General features: G+C 47.0%; 1 protein-coding gene across 1 annotated transcript; it reads left to right on the top strand.

Moving 5' to 3' along the window:
* NFKBIE (NFKB inhibitor epsilon) lies at positions 1-24,238 on the top strand. The gene is made up of 6 exons (XM_056853288.1): positions 1-365; positions 18,588-18,690; positions 19,677-19,911; positions 20,003-20,091; positions 21,337-21,585; positions 24,073-24,238. Exons 1-6 carry the CDS (start codon positions 1-3, stop codon positions 24,136-24,138), a joined length of 1,107 nt encoding a protein of 368 aa, XP_056709266.1. The 3' UTR covers positions 24,139-24,238.
* The last annotated feature ends 3,443 nt before the right edge of the window (positions 24,239-27,681 follow it).

Below are 27,681 nucleotides of genomic sequence, written 5' to 3'. Positions count from 1 at the left end.
ATGTCGGGGACTCGCGGCGTCGAGGGCAAGGAGGCGGGCGGCGGCTCGGAGCTGGAAGACGGGCAGTGCGACTCGGGCTTCGGCTGCAGCCGCTCCCTGCCCGGCGAGCCCCGGTCGCCCTCGGCGGCCCCCGGGGTGGGAAGGGGCGCCGGCCCCCCGGGCCCGGGCCAGGCAAGGGCGGACGCCTCCTCGGAGGCGGAGGAGAGGCTCGACTCCAGCTACGGCTCCTCGTCTCTCGTCGAGGCCTTGCGGGGGCTGGGGAAGGCTCCCGAAAAGGAGGAGGAGGAGGAGGAGGAAGAAGAAGAAGAAAGGCTCCGGCGGCCGCAGCTGGAGACTTGCCCTTTCGTCTCTGAAGACGGAGACACGTGAGTGGCTCGAGGGCGCTCCTTCGCGTGCACGCGTAACGTGGCACGCTCCTCTTCCGTGAATAGCTGAAGCTGCCTTCTACTGAGTCAGACCCTTGAGGGTCCATCCAAGTCAGTCTTGTCTACTCAGACCGGCAGCGGCCCTCCAGGGTCTCAGGCAGGGGTCTTCCACATCACCTCCCTGCCTAGTCCTTTTAACTGGAGATGCCGGGGATTGAACCTGGGACCTTCTGCATGCCAAGCAGAGGCTCTGTCACTGAGCCACGGCCCCTCCTTTCTTGACCTTCGTTTTTTTTTTTTTTAAAGGAACACAATTCCTGAGAGGGGAGGCCCAGGTGGGGAGTCCATGTAACATGCCCCCGCCCTTCCTTGCCACCCTCCGGCCTCTGGGGGTAGAATGAAGGGGACCTAAGTCCCTTAGGGTGGGTGGAAGGAGCGAGGCCACGGCTCACATCTATGATGCTGTTCCAAATAAAGACGATAATTTGCTGTATTGGGGGGAGGAGTCATGTCCTGGACATGGGGCCGCACTTTATAATAAGGGGGAGCTGTGCCCAACTCACACAGTGGGAAAATGCCTGTTGGTCCACTGTGTTAAGTTGTGGAACTCCCTGCCTCAGGATGTGGTGATGGCTGCTAACTTGGAAGGCTTTCAGAGGGGAGTGGACATGTTCGTGGAGGAGAGGGCTACTAGTAAAAATGACGCATACCTATTCTCTCCAGGATCAGATGAGCATGCATGTTATATGAGGTGTTGTGGAACACATGCAGTTGTCTTGTTTGTGGGCTTCCTAGAGGCACCTGGTTGGCCACTGTGTGAACAGACTGCTGAACTTGATGGGCCTTGGTCTGATCCAGCATGGCCTTTCTTATGTTCATGTGCATATGTAACTGGGAGCCGGTTGGATGTGTGTGTAAAGTGCCGTCAAGTCGCAGCCGGGTTATGGCGACCCCATAGGGTTTTCAAGGCAAGCGACTAACAGAGGTGGTTTGCCAGTGCCTTCCTCTGCATAGCAACCCTGGAATTCCTTGGTGGTCTCCCATCCAACAACTAACCAGGGCTGACCCTGCTTAACTTGTGAGATCTGAGGAGTTCAGTAGGATGCACATGGTTTTCAAAGTGTTATCTCCGGCGCACTATTCACTTTAAGGTGTCCTTATCTTCATGTTTGGCATCTGGGACTAGAGGGGTTATTTCATTCCTTCCACAACTTTCTGTGAAGGGCATTGTAGGATATATCAGTGTGTTCGTTTGTTTGATGGGACTTACTTGGCTACTTACTACTAATCTCATTATTAATTTAAATGTCTAGCTTTACTTGTTAGGGGAGGTTTACCCCCTTCCCTTCAACATAGTAGACTTTGAATCACATTAGCTCTTCTGAAGAACTTTTGAAAGCTAAAGATCTGTCTTTGCATTGCAAAGCTACCTGCATCCCTGCTTCCAAGCAAAATGAACTGGATTTGTTTCCCCACTCCTACACAGGAAGCCAGCTGGGTGACCTTAGGCTGGTCACAGTTCTCTTAGAGCTCTCAGCCCCACGTACCTCACAGGGTGTCTGTTGTGGGGAGGGGAAAGGAAGGTGATTGTAAGCTGGTTTGAGTCTTCCTTAAGTGGTAGAGAAAGTCGGCATATAAAAACCAACTCTTCTCTACCATAGGGGAGTCTCAACGCAGTTTACAAGCACCTTCCCCCCCCCTCACAACAGGGCACCTCGTGAGGTAGCAGCAGCTGAGAGAGCTCTGAGAGAACTGTGACTGGCCCAAGGTCACCCAGCAGGCTGCGTGTGGAGGAGCGGGAATCAAACCCGGTTCTCCAGATTAGAGTCCGCTGCTCTTAACCACTACGCCACGCTGGCTCTCATAATCTTTATTTCCATTGCTGTCATACCTATATCTCAGAGCAAACTGGTTTGCTTGTGCCAATCAGGAAAGCAACCAAAGCCGGCCACCCACAAGCTAAGACTGAGGTTGCTAGCTACACATGTGAGGAACTCCCCTGGTATGCAGAAAAAAAATTACTTTATAAATTAACCAGAAAATAACGCCTCGATACAGACTACATGTGCTGCATGAGAGCAGTTGAGAGAGTTTTTTTTTAAGGGGGGGCGTTAGGAAAATTGGCATAAGAGTTTGTAGAGTCCCAGGGAGGGAAATCTCTGTAGATCTGTGGAAATTTCTCAGTTTTTCCACTCCCAGTGATTCCTTGTGGACCCCCCGTTTTTCACTATATCTAATAGTAAAGTGGGTGGAAGCAAAACTAGGTAAACCACAGACTGAGTAGGTGCTTCTGCATACTCAAGGGACTCCCCAGTATGCAGAACAATGACTTTGTGAGAGGGAAACCCAAAAACGGCCTGATGAGGCTGGAGCAAACTCCAGGAAGTGTGGGGTGTTGACAGTCAATGGGGAACAAAGTCAGATGGAAAAACTAGCTTACTCAGGCCCCTGGAAGCAAGTAGTTTTCTGGAGGGGCATGCATGTGTGTGTTAAGTGCTGTCAAGTAGCTTCCGACTCATGGAGACCCTATGAATCATTGTCCTCCAAAACATCCTATCTTTAACAGCCTTGCTCAGGTGTTGCAAATGGAGGGCCGTGGCTTCCTTTACAGAGTCAATCCATCTCTTGTTGGATCTTCCTCTTTTCCTGCTGTCTTTAACTTTTCCTAGCATGATTACCTTTTCCATATATGTGTATAATTTCTAAATTGTTTATTTGTCCCCCTGCAGTGATCTTTTGTATGTCTTAGCTTGTCTCTTCTCTTGGCAAATATGGTGGGCCAGTAGCTATCAGTAGGGCAATGAAATGGGGGCCAGCCACAGACGAGAATGGGGTTGTTGCATGCTGGGGGAATCCAAGGCATGTGGGAAAAAATGTGCTGTTGTAAATTTACACACACACATAGCTTGATAAGATCTGGACATATTCTAGGAGATACGGGCCTACCGAGGGCAGTTGAGCATCAGTTAAAGAAGCAGTAGACTGAGCAGGTTGTCGAAATTGACATGCTCAAGTCCCTAAGAGTTTATAATGTCTTTTAGGGAAGGATTTAGGCAGGGGTGGAATTTCTCAATATTTTATTTCCTCTTCTTGGGGGGCCCTATGTGTCATGCTTGGTATTGTAGCTGATTGTCTTGGACATACATTACAAACATCTAATTCCATTGGTCATACCAACCTTTCCCATGCTTCTGCAGCTGTGGAGGAAAAGCTTGCTTTTTGGGACAGAGGGCTTGTGACTGAAACAGATTTTTCTAGTGGTGATGGTGGAGTGAGGTGGTGAGAAAATCACGTCACTTTGCAAATTCTCCTGCAACTTCCCGGTTTAGAAACCTGGGAGGGGAGGAGGGCCAGACACACTTTGTCTGATCGAGCCATCTTCCAAGGAGCCTTCCTCCAACAGAAGAGCTGCTTAACTTGGAAAAAGGGTCCTTAGGCTGAAGGAAAGCTTCAGACGTTGCCCAGTGGTGTGGTAGGGTAGGAGTAGGATCCACCCCAAGGGCAGCTTCAGGTGTAGCACAGCAGGAATCTGACTGTAAAGCAATCCCCTTTTCCAGAATGTGGGGTCCTTGAATATGGAGCTCATTTGGATGAATTGGGTGGGAGCATTAATCTTTTCTCGAAACCCGGCAAATGATTTCTGTGTCTTCCGTTGCCTGGTGAACAAGAACATGCGTTAACTGGAAAGTCTGCATGTGCTGTCGAGAGTCGTCTTCAGCCACATTGCTTCCCCCCCCCCCCCGCGCCTCCTTCTTCTCCTTCTGCTAGAAGGAGCACCGGCTAGGGCTGAGGGCATTTTGTGAAGCAAAACTGGGAATGTTTTATTCACTGTTTCTCAGCAGTCTCCCCTGGGCAATATCACTTCCTTGTAACAATTCTAATGATGAAAGAACAGAAGTTCGTGGCTGCAAGATTTCTGCTTCCTGTTTCTTACAGCCACTGTAGTGGGATTGGGGGCTGCTTCTGGGACAGATTGTTACCCCCGCAGTGCCTTTTGGTCACCTTATGCAAGCGTGGATATCAGCTCTTACATAGGGTTGCCAGTTCCCTATGCCATAGCATTGAAGTCCCTCCCCAAATCCCGCCCTCCTCAGGCTCCACCCCAAAAACCTTACATAGGGTTGCGAAGAGGAATCTGGCAACCCTATGTAAGAGCAATCCCATCAGGCTTGGAAGTAACTTGCATTTCTTACTAGTCCTGACCTGGGGCCTTGAAATAGAAGATAGGAGGTACCGCGTCAGCCACTTTCATACAAGTACCCATGTGACTTAACCAGCCACGGCTGAGGGCATTTGGTGAAGCAAAACTGGGATTTTGCCCATTCAAAAATACCTGTGGTCTCTTCTTTCCAATGATGAGAGTGTGAGCAGATATTGTCCTTATCGCAGTGGGATGCTGGCTGACTTCCTGCTCTCAAAGACTGGTTACAGAAGATCATTTGAGCATGGCCGCCATTTTCGTTTACTTCATCCAAAATGCATTTCCCTCGTAGTTCTTTGTTCTGATGAATCTCGGGGTTTCCCAGCCCAAGCTGCTGCCTGAGAAACTGCTTTTTGTACTGGGTGGAAACAGTCGGATCTATTTTAGTAGTGTTGGGTGTGCGTGTGGTCTCTAGTGGAAGGAAGAGGCGGCAGGGGAAGCCTGCGCTGTGTGGTTGCCACTATTGACTGATGAGAAATCATGTGTCAGTGATGTGGACTGAGCTTAGATGGATGAAAAAGATGGGAAGTTCAGTGAGTTTATTTAAATCTATCTGGAAGGGGGTCCTTTCCTGGTGCCAGTAGGTGAGCAATCATTAAAGCTGTGTAGTCTTTCTGGCCTTATCTGGGGCACCGGGCTTTGAACACATGAAGCTGCCTTATATTGAATCAGACCCTTGGTCCATCAAAGTCAGTATTGTCTACTCGGACCGGCAGCGGCTCTCCAGGGTCTCAGGCAGAGGTCTTTCACATCACCTACTTGCCTAGTCCCTTTAACTGGAGATGCCGGGGATTGAATTTTGGACCTTCTGCAGATTCTCTACCAGTGAGCCACAGCCCCTCCCCTTTGACTAGTTTGTGGCTGTTTGCTACCTTTCAAGATGAAGTTTCCAGGATAGGAGAATGTCTTTGTTCAGTGATGACATGCTGAAGACTTTGCATCCCTGATCCTGGGAAGTCCCGGTAGAAGAACCAGCACTGCTCAAGAACGAAACGTCCCAGTTAAAATGGTTGTACATGGTTGGCATAATTACCATCTCTCTAGCGTAGTCCCATAGCACTTTGCTAGAAGCTTTATAATGCAAATGTTACTGTGCTTGGACAGATTGGAAATAGCAGTCTTTCAGCAGAGGAAGCAGTGGCCATTGTAAAGTGCAGATACTGTGGGCAAGATGCTCTTTGGTCTGCATTACATGGTGTCTGAGTGTTTTAGCATGTGAGAGACCAAAAAAGATGAAAAGAAGTTGCATTCATGCCTGTGCGGGAGGTGGAGTCTGATCTGGAGAACCGGGTTTGATTCCCCACTCCTCCACATGAGCGGCAGACGCTAATCTGGTGAACTGGATTTGTTTCCCTAGTCCTCCACATGAAGCCAGCTGGGTGACCTTGGGCTAGTCACAGCTCTCTTAGAGCTCTCTCATCCTCACCTACCTCACAGGGTGTCTGTTGTGGGGAGGGGAAGGGAAGGTGATTGTAAGCCGGTTTGATTCTTCCTTAAGTGGGAGAGAAAGTCAACATATAAAAGCCAACTCTTCTTCATAATGCAGAGAGGATTGTGATTCCCCTTCCCCATGATTGGAGGAGGAATTTAATTTGCTGTTTGGTGCATACAAAAAGATGAATGTTACAGTGTGTGTGTGTGTGTGTTTGGGGGGGGGGGAGATCCTTCAGAATATCTTCCTGACTTTTCCCGAGAGGCTCGGTAAAAACTTCATTTCATGAAAGTTAATCATACCTTAATATGGTAGAATAGCATCACAAGGTGCTTAAAAGACTAATTTGTTAATGTTTTGATTTTCCTTTTTTTTAGTCAGCTGTGGGGTTAAACTCTTTTGGACTTCAGATCCTGAATTCCAACTTTCATTTTGAAGACTCATGTGTCCTATGGTGGCTCTCAATGCAACTGTAAAATGGCTCCATAACCAGAACTTCCTAGCTGTTGTACTTTACGGGGAAAGAAGTATTTTCTTAATGTGCAATCTTAATTTACCATTCCCGGCTGTGAATGCTTGCTCTTTCCATTATGTAAGCAGGCCTCACTTAGGGTTTGCAGTATAATTTTAGCTGAACTGTGAAAAGTTCTCAGAGCAGTTTTGCTATTAAAATGAACTTCGCTAAATTAAATTACGGTTTTCTGGAGCACCTGCTCTTCACTTTTGATCTCTGGGCATAGATAGAAACGGAGCTGGAGGAAGTGTTTTGCTTGTCACTCTGTTTCTCACAGATGTTGCAGAGTGACTTTAGGGAGGTTGAATAAAATCCACTGCATACCAATGTAACTTGTATAGCACCTGTGCCCTCTCACACTTTACACATAAAATACTAACAGGCTTTTTATACAGCAAAGGTTAGATACTGTCAGTTCATCTCTGAACACAGCTAAAGGACAAACATGTTTTTGAGCACTTAGTAAAGGTCAGAAGGGAGGAATAAAGACTAATAACTGCAAAAAGAAAGAGTTTGCACAACAGATGGATATTCCAATTGCTGTTGGTGCCTTAAGTACAGATACTTCCCAGAGTATGGATACCTTGCTGGGTGAGATTCTAGGGAAAATCTCAAATGCAGGCACAGTATATTGGGGGTGGGCCTTGAATACCACCAACCATTATATCCTTCTGGTATAAAATGCGGTGGCCAGGATTTTAACAGGAGTCTGCCACTGTGGACATGCAAGACCAGTACGCTGTCAATTGCATTGCCTTCCAGTTTGTTTCTGAACCTGATTCAAAGAGCAGGTTTCGACTTCTAAAACTCCAAAGCATTTGGCAACCAAGTTCCTGAAGACCTTGTATTAACCTGTCTGAGTTTCAAGGTCAGCTGGTGACGCCCTGCCATGGAAACCTCAAAATGTCTGCTGTAAGGCTGGTTGGGAACTCATGAAACCCTTCGCAGCCGCTATCTCCAATGTGTGGACCTCCTTCCATCCGTGGCAATACAATGAGCACCACCTTTGTAGGCCTTTAGGCATAACTTCACCATAGTCCTGGCAGGTTGGAAATGAATTAATCATCTAGTTTGTTTCCTTAGATTCTGCCGTGTTGTTTTGTTTTAGGGCTGTTTTACACTTATATTGTTGGTATGATTGATAAATGATGTAGTATTTACTACTGCTTTACTTGATTTTTCAAGGTAACTATTGGTAGCCAATTGGGAGATTCTTTTAAAAAGGAAAGGTAGGGTGAATCCAGAAAGGCAGGGAGCCAGCGTGGTGTAGTGGTTAAGAATGGTGGTTTGGAGCGGTGGACTCTGATCTGGAGAACCAGGTTTGATTCCCCACTCCTCCACATGAGTGGCGGAGGCTACTCTGGTGAACTGGGTTGGTTTCCCCACTCTTCCACATGAAGCCAGCTGGGTGGCCTTGGGCTCTGTTAGAGCTTTCTCAGCCCCACCTACCTCACAGGGGGTCTGTTGTGGGGAGGGGAAGGTGATAGTAAGCCGGTTTGATTCTTCCTTAAGTGGTAGAGAAAGTCAGCATATAAAAACCAAATCTTCTTCTTCTAAATAAGTATACTCAGGGCCACAAACTATAACAAAACAAATCCGTATATCAGTCAGGTTAGGATTGCCAATTTGGGCTGGGGAATCCCTGGAGATTTGGGAGTGAAGCCTGAGTAGGGAGGGGTTTGAGGAAGGGAAGGGCCTCATCTGGGTATAATGTCATGGAGTCCATCCTCCAAAGCAGCCATTTTCTCCATGAAGTTAGTTTCAGCAGGTAGCCATGTTGGTCTGCTGAGCTAAATTTGACTCCACTGGCTCCTTAGATACCAGCACGATTTTCGGGTCAAAGCTCCCATTGTCTGCCGAAGGGAGCTTTGTCTCTTAAAAGCTTATACCCCAAAAAACTTGTTGGTCTCTAAGGTGCTATTAGACTCAAATCCAGATTTTCTCCAGGAGGACTGATCTCTAGTCTGGAGATCTGTTGTGATTCTGGGAGATCTCCAGGCTCCACTTGGAGGCAGGCAACTCTACAGTCAGATGCAGTTTGCATGGAAATATATTTCCCCATTCAGTGCAGCTATTTCTATGATCATGACTCCTGGTTATTTTTACTTACTTGACTGACGCTGTATGGAGCAATTTTGCATTTTTCCATTGCTGGTGATTCTAGATCTTGATGTGGAACAATGCAAATACTATTCAGCAATATGGCATCCCTAAGCAGCTCAGAGGTTACCAGATGCTAATGTGGCAATTGTGGCTCATAGCCAAATAAATATAGCACTTGGGTTCATGGAATTATTGACTGGCCACATTAAACCACTCTGGCATATTCATAAGGGAATGTTCTGGTGCAAGCGGTGGCATGTGGAGGTACAAAGAGATACATGGTGGTTATATAAACTCTCCAGTTATCTAACCATGGAAAGGCAGAGTACTCTAGGGTTCAGATTATTTGGACCTGGGAGACCTGGCTTCATGTACTGCTTCTCTCCCAGTCTCGTTTATATTGCCTTGGGAAACCGTACGTACTTGGTTTGGCAAAAGGTATCTGCTTGTATAAATGAGGAATCTATAAAGTTTGAGTCACAATATTTGAGACAAGTATAAACTGAATAGTCCCAGTAATACAATGTGCAAGAATATTTCTAGTTCCCTTTTCAGTTACTTGATCTGACAGCCATAAGGATAAACCCATGTGATATAAGTAATTTGCAGAGGAAGTATTATGAAGGAGAAAACCTGTTTGCAAATTATTGTTTTTTTAAAAAGTATTGCATTTCTATCCTGCCATTCCTCCAGGGAGCTTGGAGTGACATGCGTCTCTTCCCCCTCCTCCTGCCCTTCACAGTAGGCGTGAGAGGTCCATTCGGCTGAAGGACAGAAATGTCCCCAAGATAATTATACACTGGCCAGATGTGCAGCCCTACTACCATCTGCCATATTAGAAGGGAGATTTAAGAAGATCCCCAGGGTGGAGAGACTTTGCTTCCAGGGGAGCTGGAAACCGTTAAGCGTGTATTTTTTTAGATGTCCCCTCTACAAGTCAGCCCTCTTTAATATTATTGATTAGGGAAATGGGCTCTGGTGAGGAGGGTGAATGGACCAAAAGGATTCTGCTGGGAGATAGCGCACCAATCACCACCCAGGTCACAAAATACTATTCAATAGCAATGAAGCTATGTCGCCTTAATGTGCTTCCTTAATCTGTGGACATGTAAAATTGGGTGATTCCTAATTTTGTTGGCCTTGGTTGTAAACATCTACTCTGTATGGTCAGTTTCTGTTTTATCTGGTATACTAGCCACAAATAAAATTTATTTATTTATGTCTGAATAAGAATTGTGTCCAGGTTTCCTATTACTCCATACTGGTTCTCATGCACGTACAGAACTGTAGGTATTCTTAGCTTACATGTATTGGATTAGGCCTTTGCTCTAGCAAACTGATAGAAGGCATTAGTATTGTCCCTTGAGGATGGGACAGTAGGATTCCCCTTTGCCGGTGAGAACCCTGGTCAACTCCTCTGCCACTGTCATTGGGGAGCCCCACTGGCACACAGTGGTACAACAGGAATAATGCCGGCAATGTCAAGTTGCCAGTGAACTCCTGGGTTAGCTCCATGGGCTAACCCATGGAGGTACTTGACTACAGGTACTTGACACACATTCTTCCTACATCCAAGAAGGAGCAAAAGGTGCTGCTCATGCTAATGCATGAGGAATGGCTTACCTGGGGCTGCCCAGTATTGGTAATGATGGTTAAAACAGACATTTGTGTGTTCCTTCCATCCTGGAGTGTATATTTTTTCTATGTGGCATATCTCATAAGAGAAATATGGTTTCCTGGGACTGGCAGTGAGGGCACCCTGAAGCTCTGGGAACCTTGGAAGAAGCTTGTTGAGATATCTTGGGTTTGTGGTCTCTGAGCAATTGTACAATTCTGAACTGCACATAATAAAAGAGGAAAGCATGAAAGACATATTTTTTAAGTAGTGGGGATGATCCTGAATGGACTGGACCCTCTCCCCCCCACACCAGAGCTAACAAACACACATATGAAGCTGCCTTATACTGAATCAGTACCCTTGGTCCATCAAAGTCAGTAATGTCTACTCAGACCGGCAGCGACTCTCCAGGGTCTCAGGCAGGGGTCTTTCACATCGCCTAGTCCCTTTAACTGGAGATGCCAGGGATTGAACCTGGGACCTTCTGCATGCCAAGGAGATGTTCTACCACTGAACCATAGCCTCTCCCCTCAATGTTATCTGAGTAGTGAGGTTCCCTCTTCCAGAATATAGCAGCGTGAGACCCAGGGGTGTCCCCCCATGAATGTTATTTTATGTTTATCCTTGACAGCTTCTCCTGCTGGCTTTTGTCATGTCATCTTTGTCTTTTGCTAAACTTTATGGCAAAACCCTGCAGTGTGAGAAGGCTGGGAACTAAAGTCATGGACATGAGATGCAATGTATCTTGGAGATTTTGGTTGAAACAGTTCAGAAGTGTTAACGACAACCCCCTTTTTAATACACATTCAGGGGTGTATTAAAATTGCCCAGGGTTGAACTGCCCCTGCCAGTGGTGATAAATGTCGGTTTGCTCATTGCATCCTCCCAAGTTGCCTATGGTGGAGTCTGATCCAAGCAGCTGGCCAGGCATCTCTGCTCCTTGTGACAGCCAAGGAGGATTAAACCAATGAGACGTGCCCACTACTGGGCAAATCTGAGCTGAGCAGGCGCTGATACTGCTGGGGCACGGCTTTGCTTGCTCCTGGCCACCAACAAGACCTCTGGGGCAACAGGACACTGGGAACTTTCCCAGTAAATTAAAGGGCTAGTTTGCCCCCAGCCACTTGACCCCGGGGGCTAGCGTAACTTCCACACTTTGCCCTTCGGACACCGAACTCTACAACAATCCCTCCCCGCCCCCTGGCTAATATAAGGCCATCTGATATAGTTGATTAGTAAAGTGTGTGTTGGCATGATTCTGCAGTAGAGCGGGAGAGCTGGAATAGCAAGGAGAGAGCTGTTGATTAGGGGTGTACTAGAACAGAGGTAATGCCAAGGTTATTGCCGTTCAGTTCTTTGTGAAAGATTAATTAGGGCAGTTTAAAGGGCCTGCATGGGCCAAATGTGGAATTCCCCTCTTCTTCATTGTATATCCTCCAGGAGGAGGTTGTTTGAATCCTTGATTCCAGCAGTGTTTCCTTCCACACCCTCCGTTCTTCCTTTTTGGGGGAATTTCCTCTGTTTGCTTGAATTGTTGATCCTTCCAAATGCTGGGTCAACAGTTCAATTACCCACATGTCCCATCTCCCTCACTTGAAAACAACAGAATACATGACTGTGGGTGAGTGGAAGGATTTCTTTGATCTGTTCTGCTTCTGTATGCTGCCATTTCTTTGCCCAGGCGGCTACAAGCAGTACTACTCGGGAATCTTGGTACAAACCATGGTTTGAAACTCTATTCTGAAATCCCGGTTTGGTTCCAACCAGTAAATCACAGGTTGCTGGGCTGTCTGCATTCAGATGTCACAAATAACTAGGATTCGATAAACCAAGGTTTGTGATGATTTCTGAATGCAGCTAATGGGTGGAGAATTCACACACTCTATCACATATTCCCATTACTGTTTTTGCGCCGTTATACGTGGCTTGTGTGTGTGTGTAAAGTGCCGTCAAGTCGCAGCCGACTTATGACGATCCCTTTTGGGGTTTTCATGGCAAGAGACTAACAGAGGTGGTTTGCCAGTGCCTTCCTCTGCACAGCAACCCTGGTGTTCCTTGGTGGTCTCCCATCCAAATACTAACCAGGGCCGACCCTGCTTAGCTTCCGAGATCTGACAAGATCAGGCTACAGGGGGGAAATTGCCAGGTGATGAAGATGTGTCTTGAACTTTTATTTTGATAACTTCATATTTGCTGTTGGATTGTCTCAAGGGTAGGTAGCTCACTGCTAGACTGAGGAGACAGGAGCGGAGAGGTGGAGCTCTGTAAGAGGTTCTTGCTTAGCAGGTGAGACTAAGGTTGCCAGCTCCAGGTTGGGAAATACCTGGAGATTTGGGGGTGGAGCCTGAGGAGGGTGAGGTTTGGGGAGGGAAGAGACTTTAGAGGGGTATAATGCCATAGAGTCCACCTTCCAAAGCAGCCCTTTTCTCCAGGGGAACTGATCTCTGTCACCGGGAGATCAGTTGTAATAGTCGTAGATCTCCAGCTACCACGTGGAGGTTGGCAACTCTAGGTGAGCCCCTAATCTAGAACTGAACCTTTCCTGTATTGTTTAGTTTTTTTCCTAACTGCCTTGAGTTTGGGAGAGGGTGTTGAAATCTTGAACAGCTCAGAAGTATGGTTATTCCCTAGCAGGCGTACACTTAGTAGTTCTGTGAAGTAATTGAGGCAGGGAACAGTACAAAATCCCCACACTGAGGCCAAGTAAACAGCAGCTGAGTCTTCCTCCTCGCCTGGCTTCATGACGTGCATGATCAGGGACTTCCCACTTCAGCACCAAAATACCTCTGCTCCCTCTCAGTGTAATTGCATATCAGACTTTGCGGTGACTCGGCAAAGATGCATTTCTCCCATGAATCATGTGCATGCTCTACATCAAATAAGCACATGTATTCTGCAGCAACAATGAAAAGCTTGAAGGAGAAGTGGATTATGTGATCTGTATACACTCTGCATGTAAAATGTGTAAAATATGCATTCATTTATAGTGTAGAAGCGGAGCCTCCCTGCTCCGTGTCCTGATCCCCTTTCTTCCATCGTCCAACATAGTGTACAGAGAGGTCCCAGGAAGCCTACCATACAGGTATCGACCAGACCCAAACAGTTTTAGCAAGAGGGCTGCATCATGTGCCTTTAGACCGTATCCTGGACCTTTGTGTGCCCCCCCCCCCATTACAGATCTGTCAGCCACATTGCCTATTCATTTTCAACCCTGTTTCTAGCCATAAGGGCTAGCCACCTCACCTCTGCATGTTGCCAAAAGGGCTAGAAACTAGCTTTTTGGTTTTTAATGAAAGTTTATATTCTCAAGATACTAAATTCTGTGCTTGAGTAGTGCCGTTGTGGAATGTATATAGCCCTTGTGTGATATGGCATGTATGGGATATACTCCCTTGGCTGTTGGAACAGGGAAGTTTCTACCTAAAAAAAATCTCACAACTGCAAATATGAAGGTGTAGCTTTGTTGCGTTTTTTGAGCTTGTAGCTAGCAAACATCTTAATATGGACTGCCACATCTTAATATGGACACAGTTTTACATTGCATGCAGAGCTCCTTCCTCTTAATATGGACTGCAACATCTTAATATGGACGCGATTTTACATTGCATGTAGAGCGCTCATGTCCATAGCTCAGAAATCCTAACATGGTTGCTGTTTTCATACATCCTTCGGTGGCCTGGGATTGGTCCAGGACAAAGCAGCTTTTGCTCGGAAAAGGTACCCTTTGAGTAAGGCCAGCGGAATCAATATTTGAAGAAATATTTCTGTTTCCCGAAGCTGCTAAGTATCTACATCTTGTTGAAGCTCCTGAAGGTCAGACCTCCCCCTGCAATGAGAATGATTGCTGTTGCTAGCTGTTGTGGGGAGTTCTTAAGGGAAGTGGCTTGAGAGGCGGTCCAGAGGATTCTGTTATTTCTCACGCGGCTGCCTCTCTGTCCTGAAAGCTGTGCTTAAGCGCTGGCAGATAAAAGCGACAGTGGTTTAAAGTTCACTGCAAACTGCCTTGGAAAGTCCCTGCCCCTGAGAGCCCTTATCTGTAGCCCAGTTGCTGGAGAGCAGGGATACACCTCTAGCCACATGAGAACGCACAGGGTGTGGAAGACTGGCAAAGATAAGCTGACAAACCGTGTGCGTAGGGAGAACCCACGGCTTCCTGAAAGCAGGTGAAACACAGAACTCTGCCACTGGCATGGTTACTTGTATGAGAGGGATGTGGAAGCAGCTGTCAACGGAATAAGAGACTTTCCCTGGTTCCCACTGCCAGAACTCCCAGGTGCAAGTACCATGCAGCAAATCGTCTGGCTTTTCATTCAGCCAAGAATACCCTAATCCAACACCCTTAACTGCTGTCTGGTCTCTTAGCTCTTTGGTAATGAATCCTCTCAAAGGTCCTGGGATTTCTCATGCTCGTTTATGTTGACGCTTGTCTTTGATAACGCTGCACAAAGGTTTGCTTGGCATCCCAGAGGTGATAAACCGGAAGACATGTGAAATGAAGTGTTAGATTTGTGTACATGTTAATTGCTCTAAAACCAAAGCTTTCCCTGCAGTCTCAATGTCTAGGTTTTCTCTTCTTTTTTTTCTGTTGTGTGATGATAAACCATCATAACCCATACTTTCCAACATGGAGATCTGGGCTGGATACAGGCTGGTTATAGTGTGTACAGATCCCATAGAGAGCCAGCATGGTGTAGCGGTTAAGGTATTGGACTAGGACCTGGGAAAGCCAGGTTCAAATCCCCACTCATGCCATGGAAGCTTGCTGGGTGACCTTGGGCCAGTCACACATTCTCAGTCCTGACCCTGCCAAGTATTTGGGTGGGAGACCTCCAAGGAATACCAGGGTTGTGATGCGGAGGCAGGCAGGCAATTGCAAACCACTTGAGAACCCTACATAAGTCAGCTGTGACTTGAGAGTAACCCCACCCCCCAAAACAGATCCCATGTTCATCTCTGTTAAGCAGGTTTGCAGGGTTTTTTTACATTTAAAAAAAAATCTGCCTAACCTGTTTGACCAGATCTGACAGTAGGATTAAAAAAATGTATACAGTACAGGAAGCAAAGCCTCTCTCAAAACACATTCACGTCTTAAAAACTACTGGCCACTATCAACCTTAGACTTGGACCATAAATTTGTATCTTTTGCCTCTTGGTTGCTGCTACAACCATCATAAGAAAATGAAAGGTAAACATATCCCACTTGATGATATATATTTAGGAATATTCTATAAAAGAAGAGAGCCAGCATAGTGTAGTGGTTAAAGTGTCAGACAGGTTCACATCTCCACTCTGCCATGGAAACCTGCTTGGTGACCTTGGGCCAGTCCCATACACTCAGCCCTGACCCTGGCTAGTATTTGGATGGGAGACCTCCAAGGAATACCAGGGTAGAGATGCGGAGGCAGGCAATGGCAAACCACCCCTGAACATCCCTTGCCTTGAAAACCCTACGGGGTGGCCATAAGTCAGCTGCGACTTGACCGTGCAATAAATACATTAAAAAAATAAAATAAAGGTATTTTATATTGCCATATATAAGAGCCCCGTGGGACAGAGTGGTAAGCTGCAGTACTGCAGTCAAAAGCTCTGCTCACGACCTGAGTTCGATCCCAATGGAAATTGGTTTCAGGTAGCCGGCTCAAGGTTGACTCAGCCTTCCATCCTTCCGAGGTCGGTCAAATGAGTACCCAGCTTGCTGGGGGTAAAGGGAAGATGACTGGGGAAGGCACTGGCAAACCACCCCGTAAACAAAGTCTGCCTAGTAAACGTCGGGATGTGACGTCACCCCATGGGTCAGGAATGACCCGGTGCTTGCACAGGGAACCTTTACCTTATATTGCCATACAAGGAATTTTATATCGAATTTAACAAGAAATCTAAGATACTAACTGTGCAAATTGTAGCCTAGGCTTTTTTCTGCTTTGTTTGCTGGGAGAGGAGCTAATTCAGGAGCTAGCTAGGAATTTACTATTTTTCTTTCTTTCCTTTAAGTCTGTCAAATAACAAGTGTTAGATGGTTGAACTCAGTGGAACATCCAGGTAAGGGATGCGTGTGATGAAGCCCTATAAAATCAGAGGCCTTGTATGCAGGGACATTTCCCCGGGGTCACCCCCGGCGTCTGCTTCGGGGCTTCCTTTTGATTATGCGTGCCTTTTCCGACACTCAGAGGTCGCCTCGCTCTCCCCGCATGTTTTGCCCGCATTTTCCAAATTCTGGCTAAAACAGTATCTGGAAAACACGAGGGTGCCGGCGGGGATGACCCCGGGGAAACGTTCCTGCATAAAAGGCCAGAGACCGAATAGTGAAAACAAGCCCCAGGAACAACCCAGCCTGCTTCTCCTCAATTTCTCGTTTCCTACATGCCTTGGCCTGGCAGAGCTAAACTGTGCGCAGCCCTGTGCTGGCTATGGCAGCTGCGCATGAGCCTCCCTGGCCCTCCCCCAGCTGTTGCTGAGGCAACTGTGGGTGGCCACTGCTTTGATGGGTAGGGAAATTCCCCATGCCCATGTGACCTTGGGCTTCCCCTGGAGCCTAGCCGGCTTGCCGAGCCACAGACGCTCTTCCGTCTAGGCTGCAAAGTGTGCAGCAGTTCTCTGCGCTGTGAAGTCTAGCTGCTATGATTTCAGCAGCCCGGGTAGAAGTTTCCAAATGGCTCATGGGGCCACAGCTTCCCGTCGCAACAACCCCGACTAGGGGCGATTGGTGCTTTGGAGCCTTGCCCGGCGGTGGGCCTGTGTTCAGAGTTGTCCTTTCCCACCTCCCCCTTCTCTCCAAGGCCTGTCAGTGCTACCTCCCACATCCCTTCCTTTTGCTTCCTTGGAAATCCCCTTTATCGGCAGGCAGAGGATGCAGAAGTGGTTCCCCGTTCCCTGTCTCAGAGATTCTCCAGATTTAAATATCTGTTTTTTAATTGTAACTTTGAACCACTTGGCAATGAGGGATCCTTACCAAATATATAGTGCTAAGTAAAGAAAGGCCTGTTGAGATGACTTGGTAGATGATGCTGGTGCATTTTGCATTTCTTCTGAAATTAATTCTGAACGAGGAAGGCAGGCAATGACTCCCCAATTTAAAATTATATGAAAATATGCTTGTTTTTTAATTGAGCTACTTTCCCCCTTCCCTTCCAAGCCTCTAGTGCACATTTAGAACATTAACTTCCACAACTGCGACAATTAGAAAGTTATCTTTTTGACTTTAGTGAATGTTCAGTATGTTTTATCTCTTGCATCAGAGCTCCTGTGACTTAGAAGCATAGAACTGGAAGGGACCTCAAGGGTCATCTAGTACAGCGCAGGGAATTCACAACTACCTACCACCCCCCATTCTCCAGAGACCCTTCCTCTATGCCCAGAAGATGGCAAAACCCCTCTATGATCCCTGGCCAATCTGGCCTGGAGGAAAATTGCTTCTTGACCCCAAAGTGGCAATTGCCATTACCCTGGGCATGTAAAAAAAAGGCCACAAGGGCTGACTACTCACTCATCCCTTCCTGCCCTCCTTCTCATGATCTGCCTAAGTTTGGGGAGGGGCTGTGGCTCAGTGGTAGAGCATCTGCTTGGCATGCAAATGTCCCTGGTTCAATCCCCGGCATCTTCAGTTAAAGGGACTAGGCAAGTAGGTGATGTGAAAGACCTCTGCCTGAGACCCTGGCTAGAGAGCCGCTGCTGGTCTGAGTAGACAATACTGACTTCGATGGACCAACAGTCTGATTCAGTATAAGGCAGCTTCATGTGTTCATAGAATCAGCATTGCTGTCAGAGGGGCACCTAGCCTCTGCTTAAAAACCTCCAAAGAAGGAGAGCCCCACCACCTCCCATGGAAGCCTGTTCCACTGAGGACAAAATTGGCCCTGGCTTTTCTTCTGGGTCCACCTTTGGCATAGATGCCAAGTTTGTGTCATGGCAAAACTATGCTTGGCTTGTGAGGATAGGACTTCATTAAGCTTGTGGGACATTGGCTGCTATTAATTTTGCCCTCAGCATGTTTGCAGGTGCATATTTCTCCTTTACTGCTGAGCAGGAAATATGTGGTTGGCTGACTGCAAGCGACAAACTCCTTTGCTGTGTAAAGTGTTTGTTGGTCCTGCCCATCCTGTGAAAAAGTGTAAGGATGCAAAACTGCTCTGGAAGAGGCGTGACTAACTAGTGTTTGCATGCTTAAATCTAATTGAACTTAGTTTCCAAGCAAATGTGTTTAATGATCTGTTCCGATGGAGATGTGTGAACAAGGAGGTGGGTAAAGACTTGTTCTTCAGGCTTGTTGGGGTTTTTTTTAAGTGTTTTTGGGGATGGTAGGTTGGCATTACTTGGACACTGCAGCACAGACTAACCCCTTTCCCCCTTCCTCACAGGCTACTGCACCTGGCGATCATCCACGGTATGCACTCTATAGCACTCTGCTGCATTGCCCAGTTGCCCATGGAAGTCTTGGAGATGCAGAATGACTTATTCCAGGTGTGTAGCCTCGCTGCTTCTTCCACTTTAGTGAAAGGAAAGCCTCTGCTAGATGATGAGGATGTAAGTCAGAAGCTGGGTATTCCCCTCCTTTTTTTCTTCCACGAGGATGTAAGTCATTCAGCAAGCTGATGACAAGTGACTAGTGTTTTCTTTGTTGGATACATGAATCTTTTCCTTGTGCTTCCTGCTGCCTTCTTGTCAAGTGTGAAGCGCACACACAGAACTGTTATCCTGCTAATCTGGGAGGCTTTCCTTGGCATGTGTTTCACTGCTTCTCATATCCGTGTTCTGGACATTCTCGCTGTCTTTGGGCCAATTGAGCTGTAGTTACATGCACCGTCGTGTTTTAAATGGGGATGCATCACCTTTTCTGAGCTGAAAGACTCATCCGACTTGTTGACTGGGGGTTGCATCTGCATCTTGCAGGACACATGGCATCCCAGCTGTGCCTGTCCTGTTACTGGATCAGAAGGCTTGTTGTATTTATTATTTATAAGGCACCTGACATTGCTGTGTGTTGTGCAGAAATTACAACATTCCTTGCCAGCCAGTCAAAGAGTTATATAGAAAACTGGCATCCATCCTTGATTTTGATCAGAACTTTGTGTAATCTGTTTCATAAGGGTAGGGGGATCGTCACCAAAGTAATCCAAATTCTGCCAGGAAAAATGAAGTGAAAAATCTATGTTTTCCATTGATTTTTCTATTAGTCAGGAGAAGGAGTGTGAGGCAATGCAGAAGACTGAAGCCATGTCTCTTAGCTAATGCTTAGTCTACTAAGACCCTGACCTCTGGCTTCTGAGACTTTACTAGGCATTGTCCGCATGCTTTCTTTACATGAAAGCTGAGACTACCAGGATGCTGAATTCAGCATCCCTTTCCGAATTCTGCACTTTCGTAGTGCGGTTACGGAAAACCCACAGCTGTATTTCTGTCCCTGTTTCTCCCTCCTTTCTGAACTGCTTTTGTTTTTTGCTGTGTAGACCCCGCTACATCTGTCCGTGTACCTGCAGCAGTCTGATGTGGTGCAAGAATTAGTTCTGAAAGGGGTGAACACAGCATTACAGGACCGCAATGGAAACACCCCACTACACTTGGCCTGTGAGCAGCAGAGCCTGGACTGTGCCCTGCTGCTGCTGCTGCAGCCGGAGCCGGTCTTTGGCAGGCCCTCGGAGTCCAGGAGAGCCCTACAATACCTGCAGCTTCAGAACTGGCAAGGTGAGAAGCATCCCCGTTTGATTGGGGGCATGTGCGTTTAGAGTATTTATGCCCCAGTTCTAACAACTCCCTGGTTTGTCTCGTTCTTTAGGCTTGACCTGCCTGCACATCAGCACCTTAAAAGGCAATCTGCAGCTGATGGCACTGCTGGTGAAGAACGGGGCTGACATAAACGTTCAGGTATGGCTGAGCCCGAGGGCAGCTGGCAGAGCAACACACCCTGTGTATGTCAAGGCAACATTTGGGCTGTACTTTTGATGACACCCATACAGAATGTGGTGTTGCATTGAATGTTAATGTCAGCGTGCTGAAAGCTTTCGGCGTTGGCTTGAAAAAAAAACGTTTCTGCCCATTGTGTCTATGAAGATTAATACTGAAAATGTGTGGGCAAGGGCTGGTAAATTCTCAAGGTGCAGAAACTGGGTTGAGCAGGGCTTAAGGGGCTGGAACTTTGCATAGCTCCTTGTTCCTATGCCTGCCCAGTCACAATCAGAAAGCTTCTATTCAAACGAACGTTCGCTAAAGCTACTTGATCTGTATGAATGGTTCCAAGTCACATCGTACAGCTTTCCTAGGAACAAATTTGGATTTAATTTGACCAGGTCATAAATTGCCTTTGGTTCCATTACGCTGGTGAACTGAAAAACAAATTGCAGGTTGTGGTTTTGGGTTAGCACTGGAACTCCAAGGGGCAGGATGTTTAATGGGTTTGGACAGGAACTCCCATGTCAGTGTGTTTCCTGCCAGACATCCATATTTTGCATACATGTTGGTATGGAGATACTCTGACCCAGCATTTCTCAACCTTTTTACCCTTGAAATAATATTGAATGTCTCCCCTACATAGAATTACATATGATTTACATATTATTAGCCTAGCCATCACTATTTCTCGCAGAACCCCTAGCAATTTCTGATGGAACCTTGGTTGAGAAACACTGCTCTAACCCTTCCAAAAGCAGTTTGATACTTTGAGAGCCAGCGTGGTGTAGTGGCTAAGAGCGATGGACTCTAATCTGGAGAACCAGGTTTGATTCCCCAACTCCTCCACATGAGCGGGGGACTCTAATCTGGTGAACTGGGTTGGTTTCCCCACTCCTACACATGAAGTCACCTGGGTGACCTTGGGCTAGTCACAGTTTCTCTGAACTCTCTCAGCCCCACCTACCTTACAAGATGTCTGTTGTGGGAAGAGGAAGGGAAGAAGCTCGTAAGCCGGTCTGATTGTCCTTAAACTTACTTTAATGATACTGTTCATATGGCCAATTCGGCCCTGAAAAATGTCACACTGAGAGATTGTCCTTAAAAGGTAGAGAAAGTCGGCATATAAAAACCAACTCCTCCTCCTCTTCATTCTTCTTCATTCTTCTGATTTGGAGATTGAGTAGAATGTATGATCTAACATTCTGCTCTCCTCGCTTTCAGGATGGTACAAGTGGAAAGACGCCTCTTCACTTAGCGGTGGAGAACCATGACGAGATGGCTGTGAAGCACCTTCTGCAAATGGGAGCCCAGGTGGATGCTCGGATGTACAACGGCTGCACCCCGCTTCACCTAGCTGTAGGCAGGAGAGACGCTACCATTGCTGCCATCCTCTGTCACTCGGGGGCAGACACCTTGCTGAGGAACATGGAGGACGAGACAGCCCAGGACCTGGCTGATGGCAACGATGATGTGAGTTTGGCTCAGCACCTGGCTGCTGCTGCCGCATAGGGACCTGTAGGAGGATGCTGAGCAGGATGGGCAGAAATCAAAGTCCAGTCAGAGGACTGGCTCCTGCAAAAAGGAAACATGCTGAGCACATGTTCTAGCAATCTATAGCACTTAATGGCAATATTGATCCACTCAGAAATGCCTGGCACATCCAGAAATTTAGAGATAGATCCAATAGTTTATTTTTAGCTGGTTCTTGTGCACGCACAAGGTCTCTGTGGGAATCCACCCCTGGACCTGGAAGAAAGGCAGGGATACAAGTTGTGTGTCAGAGTTCTTCAGGGGCTTTTCTGCCAGCAGAACTCCATGAATAAGACTTGAAGTTCTGGCTATGAGTGATTCTGGTTGCTCTTCTCTCTGTACCTGTGACTGTCAGATCCCAGGTCTGCTGAGTCGGCTACCCTTGCATTCATCCAGCAGGGAGGAGCTGCTAAACCGGCTGGCCTGCCTCATTGCTGCTGCTCTCACCTCTTCCACGGCAATGTTGCGGTTCCTTCAGTGCAGGCGGATCGCAGTAGTTCTACTCTGCTTCAGCGGAGCAGTTTAGTAACTGCCCTCTTTCCTTGCTCTGGATGTATACAAGCAAACCAGAGCTACCTGTAGGTCAGGTCATGGTTAGGCAACGATTTTTATACCCAGTAATGGTCTATTCTGGCCTTCACTATCCACACAATTAAGTGGTAAAACAGGACTATAATAAAGAAAAAGTAGAACACTATGTTGGACGGAATTCTGCATTTCCACACATTTCAAAAGCCACTGAGTCACCTTTAATCTGTGCTTGCGGATGCAGAGACAAACCTGCCTGCGAAGCAGGTTCCTTCCCTCTCACTTCTGAAACTGGTTGCAGTGCTGAGAACGTGGCCGTTCTGTTCTGCCAGTGTGATGTATTGGACAGTTTGGAATCGTGTTGAGGAAATCTGGGGTCAGGTCACCACTCACATGAAGTTCACTGGGTAACTTTGGGCCAAGTCCTTCTTTCTGTGGCTGACCTACCTTACAGGATTGCTGTGAGGATAACACAAAATAACCCTTTGAGCTTCTTCAAGGAAAGGCAGGATACAGATGTGATACTCGTGCTTCCTCCAGCTTGCAATAGGATTAATATCTCCTGTTGTGATGACTGGTTAATCAGTTACCCAATTCAGAGAGCTTTAGAAGAAAACTGAAGAATTCCTATGTATTGGCACCATGTTAGAGACCTAATTAAACTGGGAGTCTTCTGTGTATAGTATTTGGGGTAATGATGAATCCAGTCCTTGATATATATGCATGTACTTGTATCATGCTGAAATTAAAGAGTTCCCCGCCCTGTACATGGTAGTCCCCAAGTCTTACATAAATGCATATGTACGGTAACATGCCTGGGAAGGCCATGTTACCAAAAGGATGTGGTATCCCTACAGATTATCAGACTTATCCTTTCATATAGACAAGAGTTTAATGGCACCTTAAAGACTTTTTTGTTCTAGCATAAGCTTTCATGGGTTACACCCAGGCTTTGTCAGATGCACTGTACACATGAACACATGAAGCTGCCTTATATTGAATCAGACCCTTGGTCCATCAAAATCAGTATTGTCTACTCAGACCAGCAGCGGCTCTCCAGGGTCTCAAGCAGAGGTCTCTCACATCAGTCCCTTTAACTGGAGATGCCGGGGATTGAACCTGGGACCTTCTGCATGCCAAGCAGATGCTCTACCACTGAGCTACTGCCCTTCCTCCCTCTAGTGGTGTCACTCTACTTAGTCTGCAAAAGCTTTTGCTGGAACAAAATATTTGGTGCCATAGACCAACAGCACATTCCTGAGATCTAAGGGCGAAAGCCCTTAGGAGGCCAGGAAGGTGCTGTGATGGCATCCGGGGGCCCCACGCCAGCGTTCGGGCAACTAACGCCGGCGGGAAGGCCTGGATGCCTTCCGGGGCCTTCCGGTGGTGTCCGAACATCGTCAAAGACCGTGCCGGCGTCCCAGGAAGCGTTCCCGGGAGACGTTCCGGCTCCAGGCTGGGGGAGGAGCTACCTTTAGGCGGCCTCCAAAGCCCTTTCAGGCCAGGAACGCCCCTTTTTATTTTTGGCGGCGTATCTCCCATGCAACCGTCTGAGGATTGCATGGATTTTTGATGCTGGGAGGAGGCAGCACAGCCGCGTTGCCTCCAAAGACTGGCTCAGGCATTCCTCTCAGGAGTGCACTGTAATACAGCTACTCTTCTGGAATTATTGCCATGAAATTCCCTCCCATATGTGTAGCTATGGCTAATGATTGGTCATAAATGCCCCCTTGGGCATGGAATGTACAACGCTAACGTGAGGGATCTGCACTTGAACGTAGCGCTGTTTGTGCCCTATCCTTCCATTGTGCATTCGAACAGTAATACAAGTGCTTTAGTGTGCTCTTTGTGGCTGTTCCAGTACCAACCCTGTTGTTTTCTTCTCCTTCCCATTAACAGATACTTACTCTCCTGCCTTTTGATGACTTGAAGATCTCTGGGAAGCCTGTGGTGTGTTCCAGTTGAGCATCCTAAGACTTGAATTAGGTCGTCACCTTTTTGGGAGATGGTGGGCCAGAACACTGCTGCTGCTACAGGTTGACCAGACCAGAGCTGGCTCCCAGAAAAATAATTCTGCCTTGTAGCAGAGGCCGAGGGCTTTGTGCCTCCTTCAGACACGTCTTGATAGCGCGCTGGGCTGTGGGAGCTGCTGCTGGAGGAAAACTGCTCCATGTACATTGATTTTATTGCCTGGAAGATGAAATGGAAGTGTCTCCCTTTTGAAGGACACCGGTTCAGATAGACGAAACCTATATTTGCTTCACCTGCTTTGGCTAAAAATTGGAATAACATTTGGACCAGAGGCCGGAGATCCTGGAGGGCTGTCCCCCCCCCCCCCCACCACACACACTGCACTGTGCATACAGATAGCAAATTAGCTCTGCTTCCCCCAGAAGCCTGTGATAGGAGTTTGTCTCAAGTCAGTACAGCTGGTGGTTTTTGTTTTTAAGAAGACTTTCCTGACCTAGCTGCTATTGCTTAGGTCTCATGCATTTCCTTCAATGGCCGCTGTAGTAGGCCCTGGTATTCTGGCTTGTATATCTGTGGTGTTGAGAGCTGCATGATAGCCCTTTCTTTCACTATTGCCCACATGCTTCCTCCCATGGAGGAAACCTCATTGCAAACAGATCGCCAGGACAGGAGCCTGCCTTCAGTTTTGCCCAGAACAGGCAGAACTTGAGGAGACCTTGAAGGCTAAGCTCATAGAGAGAGAAATGTGCCGTCCACTATTTCTGCTTGGAAATGACTGTTGTCTTTGGGGTCAGACCTAGGGAGATGTGCTGTTCTGCTTCAGTTCTGTTCAGGTTTGCTAGATTGTTCTGCTCTCTTGGGAAGTGCCAGCTTCTGTATTAAATTGCTGTACTATAAATACCATATTTCCCCCAGGCAAAGGAATACTGGCAAATTGAATTCCTGCTTGCAGTCGGAGCTGAGCTCATGCAACAAGGAAATGCCAGGATCTGTCCCACTTCATCAGGGATTACTGGCTCCCCTCCTGGAGTATTGCCCTTCTTCGTTTTTTGTAGTAGCTGTGTCAGGAGAAGGCTCTCGCCTCTTTGCAACCCTTGTGGGAGAAGCTATGTCATTGGAACAGCTTCCTGAGTCCTAGTTCTTAGCATTTTAAAAGAACTTTTTTGTGTGTGTGACTTGTCAACCTCAGCCTGTGAGTAATCCATTCCTGTTGCTTCTCTCCCTGCCTTCTGAATTGTAGGGCTAGTGACCCAAAGTCATCTGTTCCAAGAAATTAACAGAGTGATTTGGAAATAGTGACCAGCAAAATGAGGAGATGTAGGATTGTTGTGTCCGGCATTGATTTCTCTGTTGAAGGTTACTGTGCTCTACCAAGAGACTACACTTTACACTCCCCCTCTCTCCCCCTCCACTTGTTGCAGCTGATGAGTGAAGCATTTTAGGTCAGCAGACAAAGGAACAGGAGTTGCTTACATGCAACCTTTACTTTGCTGGACTGGGGAAATTCCCAGCTCTCTCCCTCCTACTATTGCTGGCTGGGAGCGGCTGTTTGTAACGTGGCAAGTCCTGGGTGGCGCAATCAGCTGGGATATTTTAGGGAGAGGCTTTCTCCTCTTCCTTCCCTGTTTCGGGTTTATTTTATTTTTAAAAGAATGGGCTGAGAAGCTGCAGCACCTTAATAGGCGTAATTCTCCACTTGTTTCTTTTTCCATTATGTGTATCTTGCTTGACTTAATTGAGGACCTTTGCTTTCTCTTCTTTCTTCCATGTTTCATTTTGTTTCCCAATAACAAAATAAAGATTTTTCAGCTGGATACAGTCTGCTTACTTTGTATGTCGAATGGTATTGTTGGCCCCAACACAGACTGTTTATGGTAGCATAGTTTCCAACTAATAATATCCTTTGTTCAATATATTTAGAAAAGGCTTTTAGCTCAAATGGCAAGACAGCTGTAGGTCAGATCTGAATCACAACACTTTGGGAGTCCAAGCATGAGAACAGCAGTGGGGATTTGGACTGCTGAAAAGGGGAAGTTTGCAAAAAGAGTAAGCTTTTTTTTTTTAAGTGACTTCATAAACTCTGCACTCTGCTTATATTTAAAATGTGCTGCCACCTTGTGGCTGCTGTTAACTGCAGCTCCTCTGTGTAATTCCATCCTGCAATATAACAAACCCTCAGAAAATCTGTTCAGGTAGCCGGCTCAAGGTTGACTCAGCCTTCCATCCTTCCAAGGTCGGTAAAATGATGACCCAGCTTTCTGGGGGTAAAGGGAAGATGACTGGGGAAGGGACTGGCAAACCTCCCCATAAAACAAAGTCTGCCTAGGAAACGTCGGGATGTGATGTCACCCCATGGGTCAGGAATGACCCAGTGCTTGCACAGGGGACTACGTTTACCTGTACCAGAAAATGTGCAAGGGTAGGATATTTATTGTGCCTTTATTGTCACTGACTGCAGGCGACAGTGGGAGAGGTGCAGTTAAAATACTTTGATAGCACAAAGTCCAGTACCCTTTCCAGCTGCTAGCGCTTTAGTGATGAGCTTCTTGGCCCGTGACATCTAGGCAAGCACCTAGAACAGGGGATCCCCAATGTGGTGCCCGCCAAGTGTTTTTAGAAAGTTGGTGGAGCCAGGTAGGGCTTTTGCCTAGCAAGGTTTCTGATTGACTATTGGAGATTTGATTGGCTGTGCGGATTTTTTAAAATGTTGCTTTGGCGGCAGCTGCCACCATAGCACAAGGATCTGCACTGCGTGACTGAAGTTGAGCTGTGGCAATCATTTTGTGACTGGCTCCACCTCCTGTGGCAGCTGTTTTGTGGCTGTGCCCACCACGCCCTGTCAGAATTCCAAATGTGCCCGCAGGCTCAAAAAGGTTGGGGACCCCTGGCCTAGAAGAAGAGGTCCAATCCAGCACTATGCAATTTCAGGCTACATTAACAGAAACTAACAGTATTGTATACTTCCCTTTGGAGTAAGGGTTGCTCAAGATTAAAGGGTGATTCATACACTGTACATGTTATTTTATTCTCTCCCCCTCCACACAAACAGAGGGCTGGATTCAGGGTAGGGTGGATATCCTGGGGGAGGGGGGTTCCTAGAAAAAAACAGTCTTTCCTGTTATGACATTATGGGTATTCTACTTAAATGTGAGCAAAACAATTCAGAATTATAATTGCCTCTTTACTAGTGACACCTGCTATCTCTTCATGCCTCACTGTCCAGTTTGAAGGCTATTTAATATAGCATTATGAAATCAGCAGTCCATATATAACCCATTAGTAAAGTACCTAGGAGAGCCAGCGTGGTGTAGTGGTTAAGGTGTCGAACTAGGACCTGGGAATGGGGTTCGAATCCCCATTCACCCATGGAAGCTTGTTTTGGGCCAGTCACACACTCTCAGCCCTGACCTTGGCTAACATTTGGATGGGAGACTTCCAAGGAATACCAGGGTTGTGACGTGGACCACCTCCTAAAGTCTCTTGCTTTGAAAACCCTACAAGGTCGCCATAAAGTCAGCTGTGATTTGACGGCAAAAA

Source organism: Euleptes europaea, chromosome 7, assembly GCF_029931775.1.
Source record: "Euleptes europaea isolate rEulEur1 chromosome 7, rEulEur1.hap1, whole genome shotgun sequence".
Taxonomy (NCBI): Eukaryota; Metazoa; Chordata; class Lepidosauria; order Squamata; family Sphaerodactylidae; genus Euleptes; species Euleptes europaea.
This window is presented reverse-complemented; position numbering and strand designations above follow the sequence as displayed.

Bases quoted from the DNA above. Each gene is read 5' to 3' on its own strand.
- NFKBIE (XM_056853288.1), top strand. From the start codon at position 1: ATGTCGGGGACTCGCGGCGTCGAGGGCAAGGAGGCGGGCGGCGGCTCG. The intron at 366-18,587 runs GTGAGTGGCTCG...CCTTCCTCACAG, and splicing joins GTCTCTGAAGACGGAGACAC to GCTACTGCACCTGGCGATCA. The intron at 18,691-19,676 runs GTGTGTAGCCTC...TTTGCTGTGTAG, and splicing joins TGCAGAATGACTTATTCCAG to ACCCCGCTACATCTGTCCGT.